This window comes from Dipodomys merriami, unplaced genomic scaffold (assembly GCF_024711535.1).
Source record: "Dipodomys merriami isolate MVZ:Mamm:240054 unplaced genomic scaffold, mDipMer1.0.p SCAF_508, whole genome shotgun sequence".
Lineage (NCBI taxonomy): Eukaryota > Metazoa > Chordata > Mammalia > Rodentia > Heteromyidae > Dipodomys > Dipodomys merriami.
Window position 1 is genome coordinate 125,413 of NW_027206078.1, and position 21,807 is coordinate 147,219.

General features: G+C 51.0%; 1 protein-coding gene and 1 non-coding gene across 8 annotated transcripts; one reads left to right on the forward strand and one right to left on the reverse strand.

The window, feature by feature from the left end:
* Positions 1 to 4,095: 4,095 nt before the first annotated feature.
* Positions 4,096 to 21,367, reverse strand: LOC138810727 (zinc finger protein 496-like). Of its 7 annotated transcripts, none has more exons than XM_069997912.1 (11): positions 21,234 to 21,367; positions 20,897 to 21,067; positions 19,360 to 19,479; positions 18,607 to 19,033; positions 18,091 to 18,274; positions 11,766 to 11,807; positions 10,722 to 10,795; positions 7,798 to 7,909; positions 7,241 to 7,348; positions 5,655 to 5,768; positions 4,096 to 5,022 (listed from the first exon to the last, which is right to left on the reverse strand). In XM_069997912.1, exons 4-11 carry the CDS (start codon positions 18,994 to 18,996, stop codon positions 4,289 to 4,291), a joined length of 1,758 nt encoding a protein of 585 aa, XP_069854013.1. In that variant the 5' UTR covers positions 18,997 to 19,033; positions 19,360 to 19,479; positions 20,897 to 21,067; positions 21,234 to 21,367; the 3' UTR covers positions 4,096 to 4,288. The 7 variants fall into 7 exon arrangements, with proteins under 7 accessions (XP_069854013.1, XP_069854009.1, XP_069854008.1 ...); XM_069997908.1 differs by having other exon boundaries at positions 7,798 to 7,930; positions 18,607 to 19,136; positions 21,234 to 21,365; XM_069997907.1 differs by having other exon boundaries at positions 7,798 to 7,930; positions 21,234 to 21,364.
* LOC138810758 (U6 spliceosomal RNA) lies at positions 6,589 to 6,696 on the forward strand. Its single transcript, XR_011367236.1, has one exon. It is a non-coding gene; the product is annotated as a U6 spliceosomal RNA (small nuclear RNA).
* Positions 21,368 to 21,807: the final 440 nt, after the last annotated feature.

The window sequence follows — 21,807 nt, forward strand, 5'->3', positions numbered from 1 at the left end:
TTTTTTCAAGCCCTTTCTATTTTTTAACAAAATTTACAAGCATCCTGGGATAATTGTTTACATGCAATGAAAGTCCCTATTTATATTAATCATTTGAAAATATCAAGTTCATTTAATACGCTATTGAGAGATTATTAGACTTTGCCAGAGAACCATAGACATCCAGGAACAGAGAACAAAGAAAGGTTTAATGCCAGGAAGGGGGCCGGCAAGACCCCTTCTCACAAAGGACAAGTGAGAAGAAGTGCCAGCTATTGTCTGGGGTGACGACGTATGTAACCTAGGTTTAGAAGGGGCTAGGAGGCAGAGACCCTTGTGTGGACATGTGGGCCAGGGGCTTCATTGTGGCAGACTAGGTTTTATGGCTGCTGTCCAAATAGTAGGTAAGGTGCCCTGTAGCTGCCCAGACCTGAAGGTCACTTTAAGGGCTCTTGTTGCTTTATATGGTGGTTGCTGCCCCTGAGTGTCATCCCCAGGTAGAGGGGATTGGAAGTTGATTATTTACTGCCTTTACTAAGTGGGCCTAGTGTTGCCTAGGAAAAGAGCATGCTAAACTGTGGAGAAGGGAAGGAGTGGACTAAGCTAAGGGAAGGGAGCTCATTTTGCTAACAACTATTGTGTTATTCGGGAATTCAGTTGCAAGAAACAGTGTTAGGAAAATGGAGAACAGGAAAGGAATAGGCCAGACTTGGTCACCAACAGACTGACTCTTTTGTTGTTTGTTGTTGGTCATGGGACTTGAGCTCTGGGCCTAGGTGCTGTCCCCCTCAGCTCTTCAGCTCAAGGCTAGCACCCTACCACTTGAGCCACAGCACCAATTCCGACTTTTTCTGCTTATGTGGTGCTGAGGAACCGAACCCAGGGCCTCATGCATGCAAGGCAAGCGCTCTACCACTGAGCCACCTTCCCAGCCCCCAGACTAGGGCTCTTTATTACCAGCGATTAACACAGACCTTCCTGTGGGTTTGGAGGTTGTCCAAGGGAGTGGATTTTGAGATGGGCTTATTAAAACAGGGCTTAACAAGGAAGCAGAAAACAAAATATGGGCTATGGTCTCTTGGAAGCCAAGGACGGTTTTCTTGGCCAGCCCCAGAATGCATGAAGCCCTGGGTTCGATTCCTCAGAACCACATAAACAGAAAAAACCAGAAGTGGTGCTGTGACTCAAGTGGTAGAGTGCTAGCCTTAGGCAAAGAAGCTCAGGGACAATGTCCAGGCCTTGAGTTCAAGCCCCAGGACTGACAAAAAGAAAAAGGAAATTGAGCCATAGCAGTAGTAAAGAAGGGGGGGGGGGAGGCTGGGAAGGGATGGGAAGGGTAAACAAAGGAGGAGGCTGCAATGCTTGATAAGAAATGTACTCATTATCTTGCCCATGTATTTGTAACCCCTCTGTACAATATGTTCACAATAAAAAATAAAAATAAAGAAAGGGCAGAGAAAGCCACCATTTTGTGTGGAATCCAGGAAATGTTCCAGTTTATTTCTCCCTACTTCCTTTAGTTATGCTAAAATCTCCTTTGACATAGTAAAAGCCTAGGAATTCTTGAATGGTTAGTCACAGAAACAATGAAAGGCATTTAGAGTAGGCCTGACCCATCTTAACCTGAACTGTTGCTAAACACCAGGCCAGTAATTTTAGCCTAACTCAGTAAGTACAAAGCCTGCAGAAGGAGCTGTGATTTTGAGTCTTTTAACTCCCATTTGTGTGGTTTGAAGCAGCCTGGGCATAAAATTTGAGACTTTTATATCCAATTAACTGGCAAAAAAAAAAAAAAAAACCCTGGAATTTGCCATGTGATCATGGTTCAAAACCAGCCCCAGGAAGAAAGCACATGACTCTTCCAATTAAATAACAAAAACCAGTAAGTAGAACTGATTCAAGTGGCAAAGCACCAGCTAAGTAACAGTATCCAAATGCCAGCCCAGGCAGGAAAGTCTGTGACACTCATCTCCAATTTACTAAAACCAGAAATGGTGCTGTAGTTCAAAGTAGTAGAGCTCTAACCTTGAGCAAAAGAGCTCCAAGAATGTACCCAGGCCCTGAGTTCAAGTCCTGCAACTGAAAAAATTACTTTTTCAAGTTTCATGGACTTTTCCTGGTCCTAACTGCCTCTGAACTCTACCCTCAGATCTCAGCCTCCTGAGTAGCTAGGACTATAGGCAGTGCCTGGCTCTGCCAGACAGCGGGAGGATAACCCCACGGCCCCACATGGGTTGGGCTACACCACCCAGGAGAGCTTCCAATGTAACTTCACTTTCCACGTTCTTTTGTTACCTTTGGATGTGAGGCGGGGGTGAAAGGGCGTGTCTGGCTGTATTTTATGGGGACTCAAGATAGAGGCCTCCTCTTGGCTACATTTGTTTCATGGCTTTATGATCTGACCTCACATGTAAAATATACCTAATGTTCCCTTACAGACAAATGTCTTAAGCATTAAGGGGAAATAAGAGCCAGCACTGTTTGGAATTTTGTCCTGAACTGGCCTTAAGAACAGTTATATCCATATGTACATCACCTTTATAATAAAATAAAGTTACTCCCCTTTCCAGGTATATCAACACAAGAAAAGACTATTTAAAAACCAGACATTTAGCAGTTTATTCCTTGTTCCAAGTTAAGACCAAATAATTTTATTGCATTTACTATTCCTGGGCTTATAGATGCAGCTACTCAGAAATAGAAATTTAGTTATAAAATCATATAACTCTTTCATTGGGTTGGGGTAGAGGCTTCTTGAAGTGAAAATCAAGTGACAAAGAGCACCAGGAGCCTTAAGTTCATCTTCCCAGGCTTCCTGTCTCACACAGAACACAGAGGAGCAACCTGTTAGTGTCAGGCCCCGCCGCAGCTACCCAAGCCTCCATGCCTCCTCACGGAAGCCTGGCCCACTTCACCAGTCTGTCAGGATAATTAAGACCATGTTGTTGATTGTTTGAGGTTTTACTACCAACTGTCTGTCACTCACAGTCCAGACCCCCAGGATTTGACCTAAAGGCTATGGATGAAGATTCTTCCATCCTGACAACAGCAGCCCTGAATGCCAATATTGGGTTTGGACCCTACCTTCATTGGAATGGCAAACAAGTCCATTGAAGCTTGTATTGGCTCATGTGAGTCAGGACCATCAACAGTACCATAAGGTTGGAATTGTGGCTTGAACCGTGTGTCCTCAAAATCCCAAGGTTCAAGTCCTGACCCCTAGTACCTCAGAATGGGACTCTAGGAAATGGTTACTGCAAATACAGATGAGGCTATATGGCACAGGTAGGGTGGGCTCTGAGCCAGGGACTGGCTTCCTTATCCAAGAGGGAAATATGGAGCAGACACACATAAGGAAAAAGGTGTAATGTGACCACACACCAGCAAGTCTGGGGTAAGACCAAGTGTCCCTCCAGCCTCAGAAAGAACCAGCTCTGCCGACCCCCGACCTGGACATGCAGCCAAGTCCAAGTGTAGTCCCCTGACATGTGCTACTGTGCTGCAATACTGGTGGGAAACTAACTCAACCACCTCCAAGTCAGCATCGATGGAGGACACGACTTCACCAGGCCTTCTGCCCAGAAGAGCCCGGACTCCAGGGCTGAGCTACACACTCCCAGACAGAATGGAAGAGGAACTTAAAGGCCGTGCAACTCAGCATCTAACACACATTTCCTAAGGACCTTCAGGATTTAAAAAAAAAAAAATAAAAGGCAGGTTGGAGTAGATAGGCAAGAGGTTAAACGGGAGCTTGCCTGGGATGAGCTCCCCATCCGTGCCACGTGGCTGCCAGAGCATGTCCACCCCCACTGCCAAGGCTGAAGGCCTGGTGATCCTCTGGGACCTGTGGGGTGCTCCTGGGACAGGGTGGGCTGGGGCTGGCTTCTGGTAACAGGACATAGTTCAGTGTTTGGCCCTGCTCTCTACTGGGGCCCCAGTCCCACGGCCTTCCTGTCAGCCCATCATCCCACTGGCAGTTGGACAGGAACTGCAGTTACCCTTGACCTGGGGGGGAGGATGGGGGGAGTGTGCTGAAGATCTAGGGAGAGTCCCAGACGGTGGGGGCGGGGGGGATGTCCGTTACGACACGCATATGAAGCATGCTGAAGCTGGTGGTGACATGCCTTCCCTGGTTTTTGGCACAGCAGAATGGGAAGGAAGGCTGGGCAAGCCATTCTCCTTATCTGGGGAGGAGGAAGGGGGCTCCCATGGCACCAGAAGTTGGACACTACCTGAGAGCAAAGGGCAGGAAGAGCTGCCGTCTCTGTCCTGGGCAGGGGCACAATGCGTGTGGCTGCGCGGGGAGGGCTCAGTAGGAGTTGAGGGCCTGCTTGGAGCGCCGCTTCATGTGCAGGCGCTCGTGGCGGAGGAGGTCGCAGTTGTGCACGAAGCTCTTCACACAGTACCGGCAGCGGAAGGGACGCCCCTCGTCCTTCAGGTGGAAGGTGCTGCGGTGCCTGAGCAGCTGGTCCTGCCGCTGGAAGCCCTTCCCACAGTCACGGCACTGTGTGCTCGGCTTGGCCTTGCTCTTTTCCAGCAGGGGCTCTGGACCCCTGCCCTCGCTCTCTGACTCCCGCTCCTCTCTCTTCTGCACCGGCTTGAGTCTGTCTGGCTGCACGTGTATCCGCCTGTGCGAGAGCAGGTGTGCGTTGAGGCGGAAGCTCTTCCCACAGACGCCACACCTGTAGGGTTTCGGGGTCTCGTGGGTCTCCAGGTGCCCGTCCAGGTCCTCGCTGTCACTGAACAGCTCCCCGCACACCGAGCACTCGTGCGGCTTCTGCTCCCTACGACTCCGCAGGTGCCGGATGAAGTTGACCCTCCAGCGGAAGATCTTCCCGCAGTTTGGACACACATAGGATTTCTGGGAGGCCTGCCCCTCGCCCCGGACCTCGGCGCTGCTCAGCTGTTTCTCCGGGCTGCTCCTTCGCTCTTCCCTGCAGTACGGTCCGTGCTGGGAGTCCTCTTCCCCAGAGCTGGACAGGACGATCTCAATGGTCACTTCCTGGTCAAGGCCATTCTTGAGGGGCGGCGAGTCACCTCCGGCTGCAGGCAAACAACGTGGTGGGTCAGTGGTGCTGTCCTGGCTATTACATCTCACCCCAGACCCTGTCCAAGAAGGCTCCGCTGGCAGTTCAGAAACTCATGTTCCCAATGCTTGGTGACCATAAGGGACCTAAGGTGCACTGCACAGGCCCCTGGAGTTGGAGAAGGAAACGCCTGGGCCATACCAAGACCAAAGCACCTTGGGCCCCTTTCTCTCATGGCTTCAATGCTGTTTTCCCTAACCCCTCACCCTCAACTCATGTCTTCCTGAGCCAGAGACTACAGCTGATGCAGTATTTATCAGTGTAACATTTATCCTGGACTCTCTGCACAGGAGCCACCTCACTAAACCAAACAACAAAAGTCGGTCAGGATCATGCCATGTGCGAGCACTGAAATGCCCCAGGGACTATGCTAGACTTCACATGTGCTCAGCCTCTTTGCTTGGACACTGCTGGGTGATATGACTTAGCAAGTTATACACAGTAACAACTGAAGTGATCTAGTCCTACAATGCTATTTCACAGTAAGGTTGCTTAATGGCCCCAGACTGTCCAGGATCACTGAATTCCACCTCTTACCCCTGCACATGCCCCCAAGACCTACACCCATGACACAAAGGCCCTCCTTACCTGGACAATTGCTTTGTGGGAGCATCACCTGTGGGCAGGCCTGCAGACCTGGCACCTGTAGCTCCTCCCACCTCCTTCTTTCCTCCACCTGGAATGGCTGAAGACTAGGAAAGTCTTTCCAAAGAAGAAAATGAGAGAAGTAATTGTCTTGTACTGTCACCACTACCTGGGGCCTGAAAAGAGGCCAGGCAGAGAGTTGAGGGTATGGAGCTCCCCACAGGGGCCTAAGAAGTAGTCACTCTGCATTTACTGAATGAATAATGCTGAAGGCAAAATATGCTGATACCATGAATCTAGGGTCTGAAGCCAGAATCACTATAGGACTTGGTTCTGTTTATCTTTGTAGCCAAACAAGTAATGGCTTTAACTATGAGGTTCTTTTTTTTTTTTTTTAAGCCAGTTGTGGGGCTGAACTCTGGGCCTGGGCGCTGTCCCTCAGCTCTTCAGTTCAAGGCTAGTGCTCTACACCACTAGAGCCACAGCACCACTTCTGGCTTTTTCTGCTTTATGTGGTGCTGAGGAATCGAACCCAGGGCTTCATGCATGCAAGGCAAGCACTTTACCACTGAGCCACTTTCCTAGCCCCAACTATGAGGTTCTCTACAGACAGACCTGCAGACCCTCTACATAGCCCATGCAGTCTATGGGGCAGAGACTGGAGGGATAGGAGCTACCGCACCACACCAGAGGCTCTGAATGCATGTTCCGCATGAAGACGGTGCACCAGAACCTGACACCGTGGTGCCAAAGCAGGAGTTCCAGGGCTGTTGCTGACTGGACACCAAGCTCCAAAGAGGCAAGTTATTCACAGCATGGCACAGAGATTACAAACATGAGTTGCAGAGACCAACAGCTGAACACCAAGACAAGGCAGAGCCCCTCCCTGCAGCACTTGTGCCTAAAGGTAGGGGAAAGGAGCAGGAAGCAAAGTGTCATGCTTGCTTCGGCAGCACAGGTACTAAAATTGGAACGATACAGAGAAGATTAGCATGGCCCCTGCACAAGGAAGCAAAGTGTCAGGGGGGTTATTATGCTCAGTGCTTGATCAAGAAGAGATGATCCCAGCAACCTGGCTTGTCCCAAGCATCTGACTTCACTTCTAGAGGGCCTTGTCAGTACAAACCAGGTGCTGCTTCTTGTAGGCAAACGATTCCCACTATTTCTCAGCCCTTAGTAAAGGGAGAACAATCCCTGTTGATGGCAGAAATGATCCCCATTCTTTTAGCAAGAAGTCAGGGACAGAGCTAGGAATGTGGCTCAGTAGTAGAGTGCTTGCCTAGCATGCACGAAGCCCTGGGTTCAATTCCTCAGTACCACATACACACACAGAAAAGCCAGAAGTGGTGCTGTGGCTCAAGTGGTAGAGTGCTATCCTTGAGCTGAAGAGCTGAGGGACAGCGCCCAGGCCCAGAGTTCAAGCCCCAAGACTGGCAAATAAAACAAAATAAAAAAGGAAGCCAAGGACAAGACAAGAGCTGAACCATCACTAAGACAGAGTGAAGGGGATGTGGATGGGAGGCTTGGGGAAATGATGAGGGAGCAGCCCAGCTCTCCCTTTATACCACCCACGTCTGGATCGTACTCACCCAAGTGGGGGACCTGAGGCCCTTCTTTGCCCTGGAGGTCCTGAAACTCTGGAACCCATGGCTCGCTCTCCTCTCCCTGGGAAAGATCTGGCTGGGCTGGTGCTTCATCTGTTTAGAAAGGCGCAGGACACACCTGGATTTGTGACCTGTTCCTGCAGGCCATCAGGGCTTGGTCCAGTGTGAGACTCTCACCCACAGTCAGGGACCAGGAGGGACTGAGAGGTGTTGGAAGTCCAAGCGGAGGCAGCACCCCGGAGGGACAGCCCAGCCCAGGGCAGCTCTCAGAGCTGGAAAAGGCGACGGGGTAACAATGGTTGAAGAACAGAAATGCTACAATGTCATAACTGGCTTCTAGAACAGACTGGGAAGCCTGGCCTACAAGTGCAGAGAAATGCAGCTGTGGGACCCCGCACACAGGGCCTCCTCTCAAGGCTGAAAGGTGAGCAGTAAGACTGGAGGCAGTGCCCAGTGTCCTGACCTTTTAGGAGGAAGTCACTGACTCAGGGCTAGACCCCTGCCAGTTCCCGGTCTCAGAGGGCATAGGAGTTAGGTCTTACTTGGAGGCACTGAGACCTCGTAGTCCTCTCCAATGATGAACTCTCCATAGTAACCAGTCTGGGCAGGGTCTAGAAGGGACCAGTCCTCTTCAGAGAAACACAGGATCATGTCCTTAAATGGAGAAACCCGGTTCTGAAACCACAGGAGAACAGAAGGTCTCAATCTAGGGATGACCTAAGTATCTTAGTCCACTCAGGGTGCTATGAACAAACACTACAGAGGGCTGGGAAGGTGGCTCAGTGGTAGAGCGCTTGCCTCGCATGCATGAGGCCCTGGGTTTGATTACTCAGCACCACATAAGCAGAAAAAAGCGAAAGTGGCACTGTGGCTCAAGTGGTAGGATGCTCGCCTTGAGCTAAAGAGCTGAGGTACAGCACCCAGGCCCAGAGTTCAGGCCCCAGGACCAGCAAAAACAAACAAACAAAAATATATAGACTCAGTGGCCTCCAAACAGCAATTATGTCCATTCCAGAAGCAAAAAATCCAAGATCAAGGCACCAGCAGAATAGGTCTCTTGCAAGGGCCTGCCTTTTGGCTCAAAAATGTCATGCCAGGCGCTAGTGGCTCCTGCCTGAAATCCTAGCTACTCATGAGACTGAGATCTGATAATCATATCTTGAAGTCAACCCAAACAGGAAAGTCTAGATGAGACTCTCATCTCCAATTAACCACCTGGAAACTAGAAGTAGAGTTGTAGCTCAAAGTAATAGAGCACTAGTCTTGAGCCAAAAAGCTCAGTGACAATACCCGGACAAAGCTCAAGCTCCACCACCAACAGAAAAAAGAAAAGAGTGTCAAAAAGCAAAAAGCATGACAGTGCTGGCTCTGCATACCAGAAAAGACAGCCCTGCTGGAAACCAGGTCCTTTCCAAACGCAAGGGCATTTTCTCTGCGACTCAGGTTTCCCAGGCAAGACCAGGTGAAATGGTCCAGCAGAGGCCTCAGGCTACTGACAGCTCAAGTCCAGACCAGCTCTTCTGAGCTCCAAGCTCCTCATCTTGCAATGATGATTAGTTTATATTACTGTAATAATTTGTTCTTGGCAATTTTGATTGTGCAACCCCAAAATCAGTCCTTTTGTGTTTTAAATTATCTAAAATGGTCTTATCCATTAAAAGTAAGAATGAGAATGTGACTGTGTGTGTTTATGTACTACACCTAGGGGCTTAAACTTGGGGACTGGATGCTTTTATTCTCAAAACTAATGCTCTACCACTCTAGCCACAGCTCTCTATCCGGCTTTTCAGTGGTTAATTGGAGATAAGCCTCACACACTTTCCTGCCCAGATGGCTTTGAACCATACACACCTAAGATCTCAGCCTCCCCAGCATCAAACTGAGGGTGTGAGCAAGATTTAGTCTCGTAAGATCACAAGGCTAGAGGCTAAATTTCAAGAGAAAAAAAATCTCACATTTTTATCAAGAATCAAAAGAGATTTCAAAAAGAATGGAAAAAACTCAGGGCATGGGCACTGAATCTGAGCCTCTTTGTGCTCAAGGCTGGCATTTTACCACTTGAGCCTCAGCACCACTTCCAGGTTTTGAGTGCTTAATTGGAGATAAGAGTCTCTCCGGGATGTTCCTGTCCATGCTGGCTTCAAACACGATCTTCAGATCTCAGGTCTAAGCCACAGGACTGACTGTGAGACTCTTATTTCCAATTAACCACCAGAAAACCAGACGTGGAGCTGTGGCTCAAAGTGGTAGACCACTAGCCTTGAATGAAGTTTCAGGCACAGTGCCCAGGTCCTGAGTTCAAGCCCTATAGCCAACAAAAAAGAAAGGGTTGGGAATGTGGCTTAGTGGTTAGAGGGCTTGCCTAGCATGCATGAAGCCCTGGGTTCCATTCTTCAAAAACAAAACAAAATAAAAAGCCAGAAACGGCGCTGTGGCTCAAGTCGTAAAATGCTAGTCTTGAGTAAAAGAAGCTCAGAGGCTGCCGGGCGCTGGTGGCTCACGCCTATAATCCTAGCTACTCAGGAGGCTGAGATCTGAGGATCATGGTTCAAAACCAGCCTGGGCAGGAAAGTCCGTGAGACTCTAATCTCCAATAAATCACCAGAAAACCGGAAGTTGCACTGTGGCTCAAGCTGTAGAGTGCTCGTCTTGAACTAAAGAGTGCAAGGACAGAGCCCAAGCCCAGAGTTCAAGCCCCATGACCGACAACAAAAAAAAATAATAATAAGCACCTCAGGGACAGTGCTAGGCAAGCACTTTACCACTAAGCCACATTCCTAGCCCATAAGACTCTTATTTACAATAAACTACCCAGAAAGAGGTAAAAGTGGAACAGTGGCTCAAATGGTAGAGTGCTAGCATTGAGCAAAAAGAAGTTAAGGGACAGTTGCCAGGCCGAGATCAAGCCCCAAAACCAGTACAACTATATCTTCAACAAAGTAACCAGAAAGCACTGATTTACTAGAACCTATGTGTTAAGCTGGGCACTGGTGGCTCAATCCTATAATGCTAGGTACTCAGGACATTGAGATCTGAGGATTGCAGTTCAAAGCCAGCCTGGGCAGGAAAGTCTGTGAGACTCTTATCTCCAAATAACCATCAGAAAACTGCAAGTGGTTCTGTGGCTCAAAGTGGTGGAGCACTAGCGTTGAGTAAAGCTCAGGGACAGTGTCCAGGCCCAGAGTTCAAACCCCATGACTGCCAAGAAAAAAAAAAACAAAACTAAGCACTGGTCTTCGCCTCAGAGGTCCATAGGTTAGGACTCCTGGCCATTGTGCTCTGCCATCTGTCTGCACAAGGTAGCACCATTGCTCAGTCCTGCTCATGTTCATTTTTGGGGGCTGGGGCTAAACATCTAATATGGCCACCAGCAAAGTGACCGGGGTTCCAGGAAGCTGCCCTGCCCTGTGGTATTGTTCTGAGAGGCTGATGCCAGGTTTTCAAGGACTGTACAGCCATTACTCACCGGGGGCAGGTGGCAGGTGGTCACCTGCTGGGCATCTCTCATGCTTTCCTCTTGAAGGACAATATCTTGAGGAACTGAAAGAGATCAGAAACCTGTCCTGAAGGGAGCCGGGCCTGGCTCTCCCACTTTGTGGGCTCCTCAGGCTTATCTACTTCCAATTTTGCAAACAGAGATTTCAAGTGAGAGAACCAATAGCAAGACATTCCTGGTGCTTCTAAAACTCCTAAAAGTCCTCAGGACCTGGAGGATAAGCAGCACAGGAAAAACACTTTGCAAACCAAAGCATCTTGGCCACCACAAGGATGCCTGCATTAGATATAATTAGCTCCCTGACCTCACCTAGGCACCACCCCTGGGGCTTGAATCAAGGCCTGGGCACTGCCTGGCCTTTTCTGTTTATGTGGTACTGAGGAATCGAACCCAGGACTTCATACATGCTAGACAAGCACTCTAATACTAAGCCATATTCCCAGCCAAAGGACTTCAGTTTTGTTGTCTAAAATACAGGGAAAACAAGCTGGGCATTGGAGGCTCACACCTGTAATCCTAGCTACTCAGGACAAGAAGTTCTGAGAACAATGGTTGTAAGCCAGCCCCTGCAGGAAAGTTTGTGAAACTCTTATCTCCAAACTGACCACCAAAAAAGCCAGAAGCAGCGCTATGGCCAGCCTTGAATAAAAAAACTCAGGAACAGTGTCCAGGCCCTGAGTTTAAGCCCCAGGAATGGCACACAAAATAAGCCAACAAATAAGTAGAAAATAAAGTGGCAGGGCTGGAAATGTGGCTCAGTGGTAGAGTGCTTGCCTAGCATGCATGAAGCCCTGGGCTGAACTCCTCAGTACCACAGAAAAAGCTGGAAGTGGAGCTATAGCTCAAGGGGTAGAGCACTAGCTCTGAGCATAGACTCAGGGACAGAGCCTAGGCACTGAGTTCAAGCCACAGGACCAACCAAAAAAAAGAAAAGAAAGAAAAAAAATGCCAATAAGGACTGAAGGGAATAAGTCAACATGGGACCCCTGGTTGTCACATAAGTTTACATAATACCTGTAAGTTTGTGTACTCCAGAGCTCCAGGAAAAGACGTTATCTGAGGATGGGAGATAAAGAACCCTTGTCCATTACCAGTAACAACATAAATCTCAGCCGTTAGAGAAAACAAGAGGCCCTCAACGTGAAGACACCCAATGATCTAATAATCCCACCATGAGTCTCCATTCCTGTTCACTGCAGAACTTTCAATAACTCAGGAGTGGAATCAGCCTAGGTACCCTATAGCTGGTGACCAGATTAAGAAAACGTGGTCTGTATACACAATGGAGTGCTACTGTTCTGCCTTCACTAGTAAGGACACATCATTTGTAACCACACAGATGAAGCAGGAGGACATTATACTATTTGAAACATGCTTCAGATAGAAAGACAAATGCCGCATGATCTTGTATGTAGAGGCTCTAGCTGGCTCTGGGCAAAAACATCAGACTCTACCTGAAAGCTAATTAAGAACTGGGAGGCATATCTTAACTGGTAGAGCACCTGTCCAGGAAGCATGAGGCCCTAAGTTCAAACCCTAGTACTAAAAAATTAATAAAAATCTTGAAAAACCAAATTCACCAGCTGGGTGCTGGTGAGTCATGCCTCTACTCCTAGCTACTCAAGATCTGACTGAGGATGGTGGCTGGAAATCAGCACAGGCAGAAGAGTATGAGACTTTATTTCTAAAAAAAAAAAGCCAGAAGTGGAGCTGTGGCTCCAGCAGTAGAGTGCCAAGCCTTTTGAATGGGAATGTGAATGAGGCCCTGAGTAGCACCAGCACCAGCTCCAGCACCAGAAGGCGGGGAAAAGGGAGAGAAAGGGTAATAAGGAAAAGAGGGTAGGAGGACAGAGAAAGAAAAGTGGTGAAAAGGGGAGGAAGAGAAGGGAGGGAAAAATGCCAGCGGTTTCTGTCAGATACCCCTGGAAGAGCACTAGCCAAGACCCAGCCACCGTCACCTAAGCTCGGAGTGCGACTTTGGAACCATCTCACTTCCCTCACTTACTTTGAGCCTTCAGGACCTGTGCCATAGTCTAATGCTTCTGTTTGGAAACTATGCCTAGTTCAAGCTCTGCCAACAATGAGCTCCATACCTGGTCAAGGTTCAACTAGGTAATAATAATGTGCTTCCAAAGGCCTCCTGTCAGGACAGAGGGTTCAGTAGTAGAGTGTTTATGTCTTGTGCACAAGGCACTGGGTGTGATGATATCAGACTAAAATTGGGGGAGCTGGTAATAAAGAGCCCTAGTCTGGGGGCTGGGAAGGTGGCTCTGTGGTAGAGTGCTTGCCTTGCATGCATGAAGCCCTGGGTTCAATTCCTCAGCACCATATAAGCAAAAAGAAAAAAGCTGGAAGTGGTGCTGTGGCTCAAGTGGTAGAGCGCTAGCCTTGAGCTGAAGAGCTGAGGAACAGCGTTCAGGCCAAGAGTTCAGGCCCACAACCAGCCCCACCAAAAAATTTTTTTACATAACATAGAATTGGGGGAGCTTATTACCTACACACAGCTCTCAGCTCACAGAATATAACCCAGGTCACCTGCTAAGTCACTAAGTATAAAAGCCAGCACTAGAAGCCAGGGACCTTTTACTTTCAGACTTGGGACAAGAAGTCCGCGGGGACCCTGGTGGACAGAGCAGCCACTGAAATGGGGTTGAGAGAGAAACTAGAACAATAACTTGGTCCAGGAGGACTACTGCAGATGGAGTAACTCTGGGGGACCAGGGGGGGGGACAGTATATTCTCGCTGATGCCTGGTGGCCTGGAGGGCCAGCTAGTTGGGCATAGCTTGAAGGAGGTTTTTTTTGTGTTCAATTTTGAGGTTTATGTTTTGATTTTTTTTTCTTTTACCACTCAGCATAATAGAAAAGTAAAAATGATACAGTTGGGTTTTGTTATTGTTGTTTTGTTGGTTGTGGGGCTTGAATTCTGGGCCTGGGCACTGTCCCTCAGCTCTTCAGCTCAATGTTAATGCTCAGATTTCAGCCTCCTGAGTAGCTAGGATTACAGGCATGAGCCACTGGCACCTGGCCAAGAACATGTTTTGAGTACAAAAACGATGTACAAAACAGTAAGTACAAAGTGAGATGACTGATCCAGCTAACATACCCATCACCTCACATAACATCATTTTTTATGAGATCATTTTGCATTCAATCTATGGCCTCTGTGCTATACACCACAGACCTCTCAAGTTTTTTGGGTTTTTTTGTCGGGTGTGGGACCTGAACATTGGGCCTTCTCTGCTCCTTTATGCATTGATAACTTTCCTGGATGACAGGCTTCAAACAAACCTCAAATCTCAGCCTTCTGAGAGTATGATTACAGGCGTGAGCCACCACCACTTGGATTATTGGTTTGTTTTTTAATTTATTGTTATTTTAGAGGTGATATACAGCAGTTGCATTGGCTATTTTTTGTTTGTTTTTTTGGTCAGTTGTGGTGCTTGAACTCTTGGCCTGGGCGCGGTTCCTGAACTCTTCCCCTCAAGGTGAGTGTTCTACCTTTTGAGCCACAGTGCCACTTCTGGTTTTCTGGTGGTTTATGGGAGATAAAGAGTCTCCAGGGCTGGCTTTGAACAGCAATCCTCAGTTCTCAGGCTCCAGAGTAGCTAGGATTACAGGTGTGAGCCACTGGCACCCAGTGCATTGGTTATTTTTTTTATCGGTCATGGGGCCTGAGTCCTGGGCCTGGTTGCTGTCCCTCAGCTCTTCAGCTCGAGGCTAACGGTCTGTCACTTGAGCCACAGCGCCACTTCCGGCTTTTTTCTTTTTTTTTTTTTTTGCTTATGTGGTGCTGAGGAATCGAACCCAGGGCCTCATGCATGCAAGGCGAGCACTCTACCACTGAGCCACCTTCCCAGCCCACATTGGTTATTTTTGAAGTAACATTTCATTTTATGTCCAGGATAACTTGGGCTGTGACTCTTCTCCATGTCACTAGGGTGACATGTGCCTGCCACTGTGCTCAGCCACTATACCAAGTCATCGGCTGAGATGATACTCAAACTCTAATCAGGGCTCAGAAGAAAAGTTCCAATGATCCAACAATCTCCATCTCCCAAGTAGCTCTAATTATGGGTTTGAACTACATGCCCAGCTAGAAGGAGTATTTTATTTGCTTACTTATTCATTCATTCATTCATTTTTTAACCCAAGGCCTGGGCACTCTACCTTATTTTTTCACCAAAGTTTAGCACTTGAGTCACAGCTCCACTCCCAGTTTTTGGTAGTTAATTGAAGGTAAGAGAGTCACAGAGTTGTCTACACCTGTTGGCTTTGAACCATGATCCTCAGATGTCAGCCTGCTGAGTGGGATTACAGGAGTTATTTTAATTCTGCTCCTGCAGACAGACCAACTACCATGGCCTTGATAATACAAGACCACTTTTGAGTGTCACATTCTGGATGTCATGTTAGAAGGCAAAACAAAGGTCTAGCATTTTTGAAAGAACTTCATGATCAGAAAGAAGGTAATTCTGATTGGTAGCTTGTTGTAGGCTCTGTGGTAATCATTAGTGTTGACCCTGCTGACTCAAAACCCATAGATGGAGCTGAATGCTGGTGACTCACACCTGTAATCCACTCAGGAGACAGATCTGAGGGAAGCCTGGGCAGGAAAGCCCACTGAGACTCCCTTTTTTTTTTTTTTGGATGGTCTTGGGGCTTGAACTCTGGGCCTAGTCAGTGTCTCTCAGCTTTTGCGCTCTATGTGTTGAGCCATAGCTCCACTTTGTGTGTGTGTGTGTGTGTGTGTGTGTGTGTGTGTGTGTGTGTGTGTGTGTGTGTGTGTGTGTGTGTGTGTGTGTGTGTGTGTGTGTGTGTGTGTGTGTGTGTGTGTGTGTGTGTGTGTGTGTGTGTGTGTGTGTGTGTATAACAGTGTCACTAGCTGGGCACTGGTGGCTCACACCTGTAACCCTAGCGACTCAGGAGGCTGAGATCTGAGAATCACAGTTCGAAGCCAGCTCAGGGAGCAAAGTCCCCATGTGACTTTTACCTCAAATAAAATACTCAAAAAACAGAAGTGGTCCTGTGGCTCAAATGGTAGAACACTAGCCTTGAGCACAGAGATGCAAGGGGCAGCACCCAGGCCCTGAGTTCAATCCTCACAACTTAAAAAAAAAAAGGCAATGAACTTTTCTGCTCAGGCTGGCTTCAAACCACAATCTTCAGATCTCAACCCCTGAGTAGCTAGGATTACAGGTGTGAGCCAACCAGCACCTGCCTCCTTGAGACTTTTATCTCCAATCAATTACCCCAAAAAGCCGAAGTGGAGCTGTGGTTCAAGCAGTAAAGCACTAGCCTTAAGCAGAAAAGCTCAGAAGCCGCACCCAGGCCTTGAGTTCAAGCCCCAGTATTGGCACAAAATAAAATAAATCACAAGTGAGCCGGTGGCTCACGCCTGCAATCCTAGCTACTCAGGAGGCTGAGATCTGAGGATCACAGTTCAAAGCCATCCTGGGAAGGAAAGTCCACAAAACTCTTATCTCCAATTAATCACAGAAAAAGCCAGAAGTGGTGCTATGACTCAAGTGGGAGAGTGCTAGCCTTGAGCTGAAGAGCTGAGTTCAGGCCCCATGACCAACAAAACAAACTTACTGTCTCCCATATGCTACACAAATGCTCTACCAGCTCTCCTCCTAGGCCACTGAAAAACATTACAATGTCCTGGACAACTTCCACAAATAACAATAATGCACTTCTGTCTCTGAATTCTCCACTGTTAAGTACAGGGCAATCTAGCCAGACAAACAACAGGCCACATCACTCTTCGTCCTAAAAGCACAACTTCCCGTCAAGTTGGCTAATCAACCCAACTGAATTAACTACAGCTCAAATGCATTTAGACAAAAAGAGGACAACAGAACTAGGTCTATACTGAACGTAAGCAACTCTTCAAGTACTTACTGAGCGCTTACATTGTATTAGGCATTATGAATAACTCAGAAATGATTTAAAGCATGGGGAGTTATGCCTAAATTATGCAAATACTATGCAATTTTACTAAAGGAATGAATGTGTCCCTGGGTTTTGGACTGGAGTATCCCGTTACCAATATCCTCAGACATCACAGGGTGGCCCACTTGAGCTTAAAAAGCACACTACTGCCGGGCGCCAGTGGCTCACACCTGTAATCCTAGCTACTCAGGAGGCTGAGATCTAAGGGTCATGGTTCAAAGCCAGCCCAGGCAAGGAAAGTCCGTGAGACTCTTATCTCCAATCAATAAACCACCAGAAAACCAGAAGTGGCACTGTAGCTCAAGTGGTAGAGAGTTAGCCTTGATCTGAAAAGTGCAGGGATAGCAGTCAGGCCCAAGAGTTCAAGCCCCAGGACCGGGCTGGGACGGTGGCTCAGTGGTAGAGCGCTTGCCTTGCATGCATGAGGAGAAAAAGCCGCCAGAAGTGGGGCTGTGGCTCAAGTGGTTGAGCACTAGTCTTGAGCTGAAGAGCTGAGGGACAGCGCTCAGGCCCAGAGTTCAGGCACCATGACGAAAAGAAAAGAAAAGAAATTTTCAGAAAAGAAAAGAGAAGAGAAGAGAAGAGAAGAGAAGAGAAGAGAAGAGAAGAGAAGAGAAGAGAAGAGAAGAGAAGAGAAGAGAAGAGGAGAGGAGTTCAGGGACAGTGCCCAAGACCTGAGTTCAAGCCCTAGGACTGGCACACACACACAAAGCCAGAAGTGGAGCTGCTAGCCTCAAGCCAAAGCAGCTCAGAAACAGTGCCTAGGCCCCAAGTTCAAGCCAAAAATAAAAAAAGGTGAAAAGGAGGGCTGTAGGTATGGACCAAAGAGCTGAAGGCCAATCTAGCAAGCATGATGCCCTGAGTCAAATCTCAGCACCACTAAAAAGAAAAAGGGGAAAATAAAGGATGACTACTATCTCCATTGGACAGAAGAAAATGAGCCTGAAGGGTTCAGGTCACCCCTGTGAGACTCAGAACCCAGCATATTGGGGACAGATCCATCTGCCATGCCCTGGTCACTCGGTGGAGACACACAAAGCCCCATCTCATGGTGTCTAGGGCCCTATGATGCAGAGGTCACTGCTCAGGCCAGTCTTGGAATTCATATTGAACCTGTGAGCCAAAGTTGCTTAGCAAAGGAAAGGATGTGACCAACTCAGGCCAAAGGCCTTGGCTTATAGGAGCAGTCCCTGGCTGTCTTAACTGACAAAGTCCATAAGAGGTACATTCTCCAATAGGTGAGACCCCACAACCTTGTGAACTTCTCATTCAATAGTTTTAGGGAAGATCAGACCATTGTAACTCTCCTGTTTCCTCAGAAGAAGTATGTATGTGCCAAGTGGTCCCTCCCGCCACCCCACACACACATTCTATGGACTGCGTACCTGGGTCTTCGCAGAGCTGGCCTGGTGGTCTACTTAGGAGCCCCAGGCCCTGTGCCAAGGCTGCGGGCTGAGCGTCCTGGCTCTTTGTGAGGTCACTCTGGGGTTCCACTGGCAAACGCTCCTGCTCTTGGTCCGGGGGGCCATCCCCATCATCGATCACCACAGGGTCTTCACAGTGCTTCAGCTACAATCCCAGAGTTATTCAAGGCTAGGTAGAGAGGACCCTGGGCAAGGCTCAGCCAGCAGGCTCTGCCACAGCCCGAAGTCCGATGACCATGCCATCCCACAGCTGGACACCAACTGTTCGACCTGAACCTTGGACAAGGCTTTCAGGAGGATGCCAGGACCATGCCTAAATCAGACCCCTTAGCAAGTAAAATTTGCTTTCCTCAGAAACCAGACTCAATCTGGGCCTGATATTAAAGGTCATACCTCTAGACAGAATTACCCCTACCGAAACCCTGAACCCAGGCTATCTGACCAGGTTCTCCTTCCCCCAGCCTGCCCCCTGCTCACCCACTGCCAGGGTCTCCCTGGCTCCCGTTCCAGTGCCTCCACTGCAGCCACAGCCTGCTCGCCGTTCTCGGGCTCTTGGGCACGCACCCAGCTCTGGATCTCCCATGGCAGGATGGCTAGAAACTGCTCCAACACGAGGAGCTCCAGGATCTGCTCTTTGGTGTGCCTCTCCATTCGCAGCCAGCCCCGGCACAGGTCCCAGAGGCGGTGCAGAGCCTCCCGGGGGCCTGCAGCCTCTTGGTAGCGGAATCGGCGGAATAGGCGCCGGGAAGACTCAGGGCTGGGAAGCTCCCCCTGGGGGGTAGGGTTCTCTCCAGGAGGGCTTCTCATTTTCCTGGGCTCCTCACTTTCCTTCGGAGCCAAGACTCGGGGGCATAGGGCTGTGGGCATGATGGGATTTGATGGAGGTCAGCAGCAGAAGACGACCCTATTTCCAAACAGAAATCGCTGGCTTCAATGCTCTGGTTTCCTGAGGTTGTTTCTGGGTGGTAGCAGACAAAGCCCACAGAGACCAGCCCTTTGGAGAAGCCCTGGGAAACGTAAGGAGTATCTATGTGATCTGTCCTTACGTGTGGGGACAGAGAGCAAGATAACCCTTCCCATCAGTACCATCAGTTGTATTGCCCTAATTGGAGAAGTGAACAAATCTGGGAGAAGAGTGTTGGCACTGCAACACAGCACTGGTGTTCCCCAGTGCCCCAGGGGCCACTGAGACCATGTGCAGGTAAGGTTATAATTAAGGCTCTGAGGTACCTTTGGGGCCAGGTCCTACTGGAGAAAACCCAAGGTGTACAGATGTGCAAAGCAGGTCACTATCTTCACGCTCTGGAGTTGAAGTCACTGTCCTGGCTCTTGAGAACTTTACAAAATAAGCTGGGGGAGGAGGGGGGGAAGGGAAGGGAGACAGACATGTTCGTGAAGAGCCATCAAGCTGGGACAAGGATAGTAAATCCATTCTGCTTGCGGTCAAGGGCTGAGCACTGGGGCTACATCCTGGACAAACAGCTAGAATTCCCCTCACCCACCTTACTTTAGAAGGCAGAGATTGAAGCATTAGGGGAGAGAAGATTCTCAGAGATGGAGGATGTAACAAGGAACAGCTACACATATTATACCAGAGAGGAATAACATTGTATTTTAAAATATCAGCATTTGGGCTGGGAAGGTGGCTCAGTGATAGAGTGCTTGCCTAGCATGCATGAGGCCTTGGGTTCGATTCCTCAGCACCACATAAGCAGAAAAAAGTCAGAAGTGGTGCTGTGGCCCAAGTGGTAGGGCACTAGCTTTGAGCTGAAGAGCTGAGGGACAGCATCCAGGCCCAGAGTTCAGCTCCCACGACTGACAATAAATAAATAAATAAATAAATTATCAGCATTGCTAGGTGCCGGTGCCTCTCTGGCCGGTAAATCCTTGCTATTCAGGAAGCTGAGCTCTTAGGATTGCTTTTCAAAGCCAAGCAGGGAAAAGAAAGTCTGTGAGACTCTCATCTCCAGAAGTGAAGCTGCACAAGGCTCAGGGGCAGCACTCAGGCTGTGAGTTCAAGTCCCAGGGCTGGCATGGTGTGTGCACACACTCAGCTTTAAGGCTGCAGGTGTGGCTCAATGGTAAAGTACCTGCCTAGCACATGCAGGACCCTGGATTCTATCCCAGCACTTCAAAACACGAAATGATAACTGCTCTTCAGACCAGCTCCGTTCAGTTGCGTCAACTATCTGGATGAACACTCCAAGCCTCCCTCCATCCCCTGCGACCCTCGCTCTCCAAACCACGCCCAAGGCCACGGCGCGCGCCGGGGAGGAGCGCCCGGCTCCGGAGGACGCGGCCCACGACCGCCTCACTGCGGGCGGCCGCGCAGGGCAGGGCCGGGCTTCCGCGCTCCGCTCGCGGGCCGCCCGGCCGCCCCCTCGGGGTCGGAAGGAGCTTCCGGCTCCGAAGGAACCGGTGACAGCCCGGGGGGCGCGGGCCTCCCTCTCCGCCAACGCCGACGGCTGCCGAAGGGCCCCTCGAGGGAGCCGCGCTGCTCCAGCGGCCCGAGGCCCCGGACGTCCTCAGGTCCCGGGGGCCGCCGCCCGCCGCGGGTCTCCGGGCCCCGGGTCGCCGCGCCGGGCGGACGCACTGACGCGGCCGGCGGCTCTCGCAGGGGCGGGGCCTGGCGAGCGCGGCCACAAAGGGAGGGCCGCGGGTCGGGGGGGCCGCGGGCGAGGCCGGGGAGGGGACCCCCCCCGTCAGGGCGCGCCGCCGCGCACGCGCGCACACGCGCGCCTCCGGGACGGCCCGCTCCGCCGCTCACCTCGCAGCCGCCCCGCCCCGGGCACGCGCAGCTCCTCATCCTTCCCGCGCGGCCTCCGGGCGGCCGGGTCGAGCGGGCTCTCGGCAGGGCGCAGACTCCGGCGCGGCGCGTCCGGCGCGGGCCCGGCTCACCCCGAGCGCCTGGGCCCGGCTGGGGGGCAGAAGAAGCCGCCTGAAAGACAACAACGCAGCCCCATCCTCGCCCGCACGGCCGCGGACACGCAGCGCCGCGCGGGGGTGCAACGCGGGCGGAGGCGGGAGCCGGGGCGCGGGGAGCACGCGGGGCGCGCGGGCAGCGGGGCCGGGGCGCGCGGGCGACGGAGCCGCCCCCCACTCACCGCCTCGGCGCCACCCGGTCGGCGGGCCGCGCTGGCCGGGCTGCCGCCGAAAGGAAAGGCCGGAGCCCTCCGGCTCCCTCCCCTGGGACACTTCCTGCTCCGCTCTAGGACCGAGGAGGTCTCCGCATCTCAGTGGTTCGCGTCCCCGCCCCCCGGCCGAGGTGTGCGCGGGGGGTGACATCCGACACCCCCGGCCCGCCCGGCCTCGCGCCCGCCCCGCCCCGCTCCGCGCGCGCCCAGGCCCGGGCGCCCGGCCCGCGGCTTTGTGGGCCTCCCCGGGGCGGGCGCGCGGGACGGCGCGGGCGCGGGGGGCGGCGCGAGGCCGGGGGCGCGGCCGGCGGGAATGTTTGACCTGGGGCGCCTAGCGGGAGGCCGGCCCGACGCGCCGCCCTTCCCCGCCCATCCCGCTCCCCACGCGGGGGTCGCGGGGCCGCTGGCGGCGCGCCGGGATGGAGGAGGCGTGAGGGGCTCCTCAGGGGCCCGCGCCCCCGGTCTGCGCCCCCCGCTCCACGGCCTGCGGCCCGCGTCCCCGGCCTGCGCCCCCCCCCCGCCGCTCCACGGCCTGCGGCCCTGC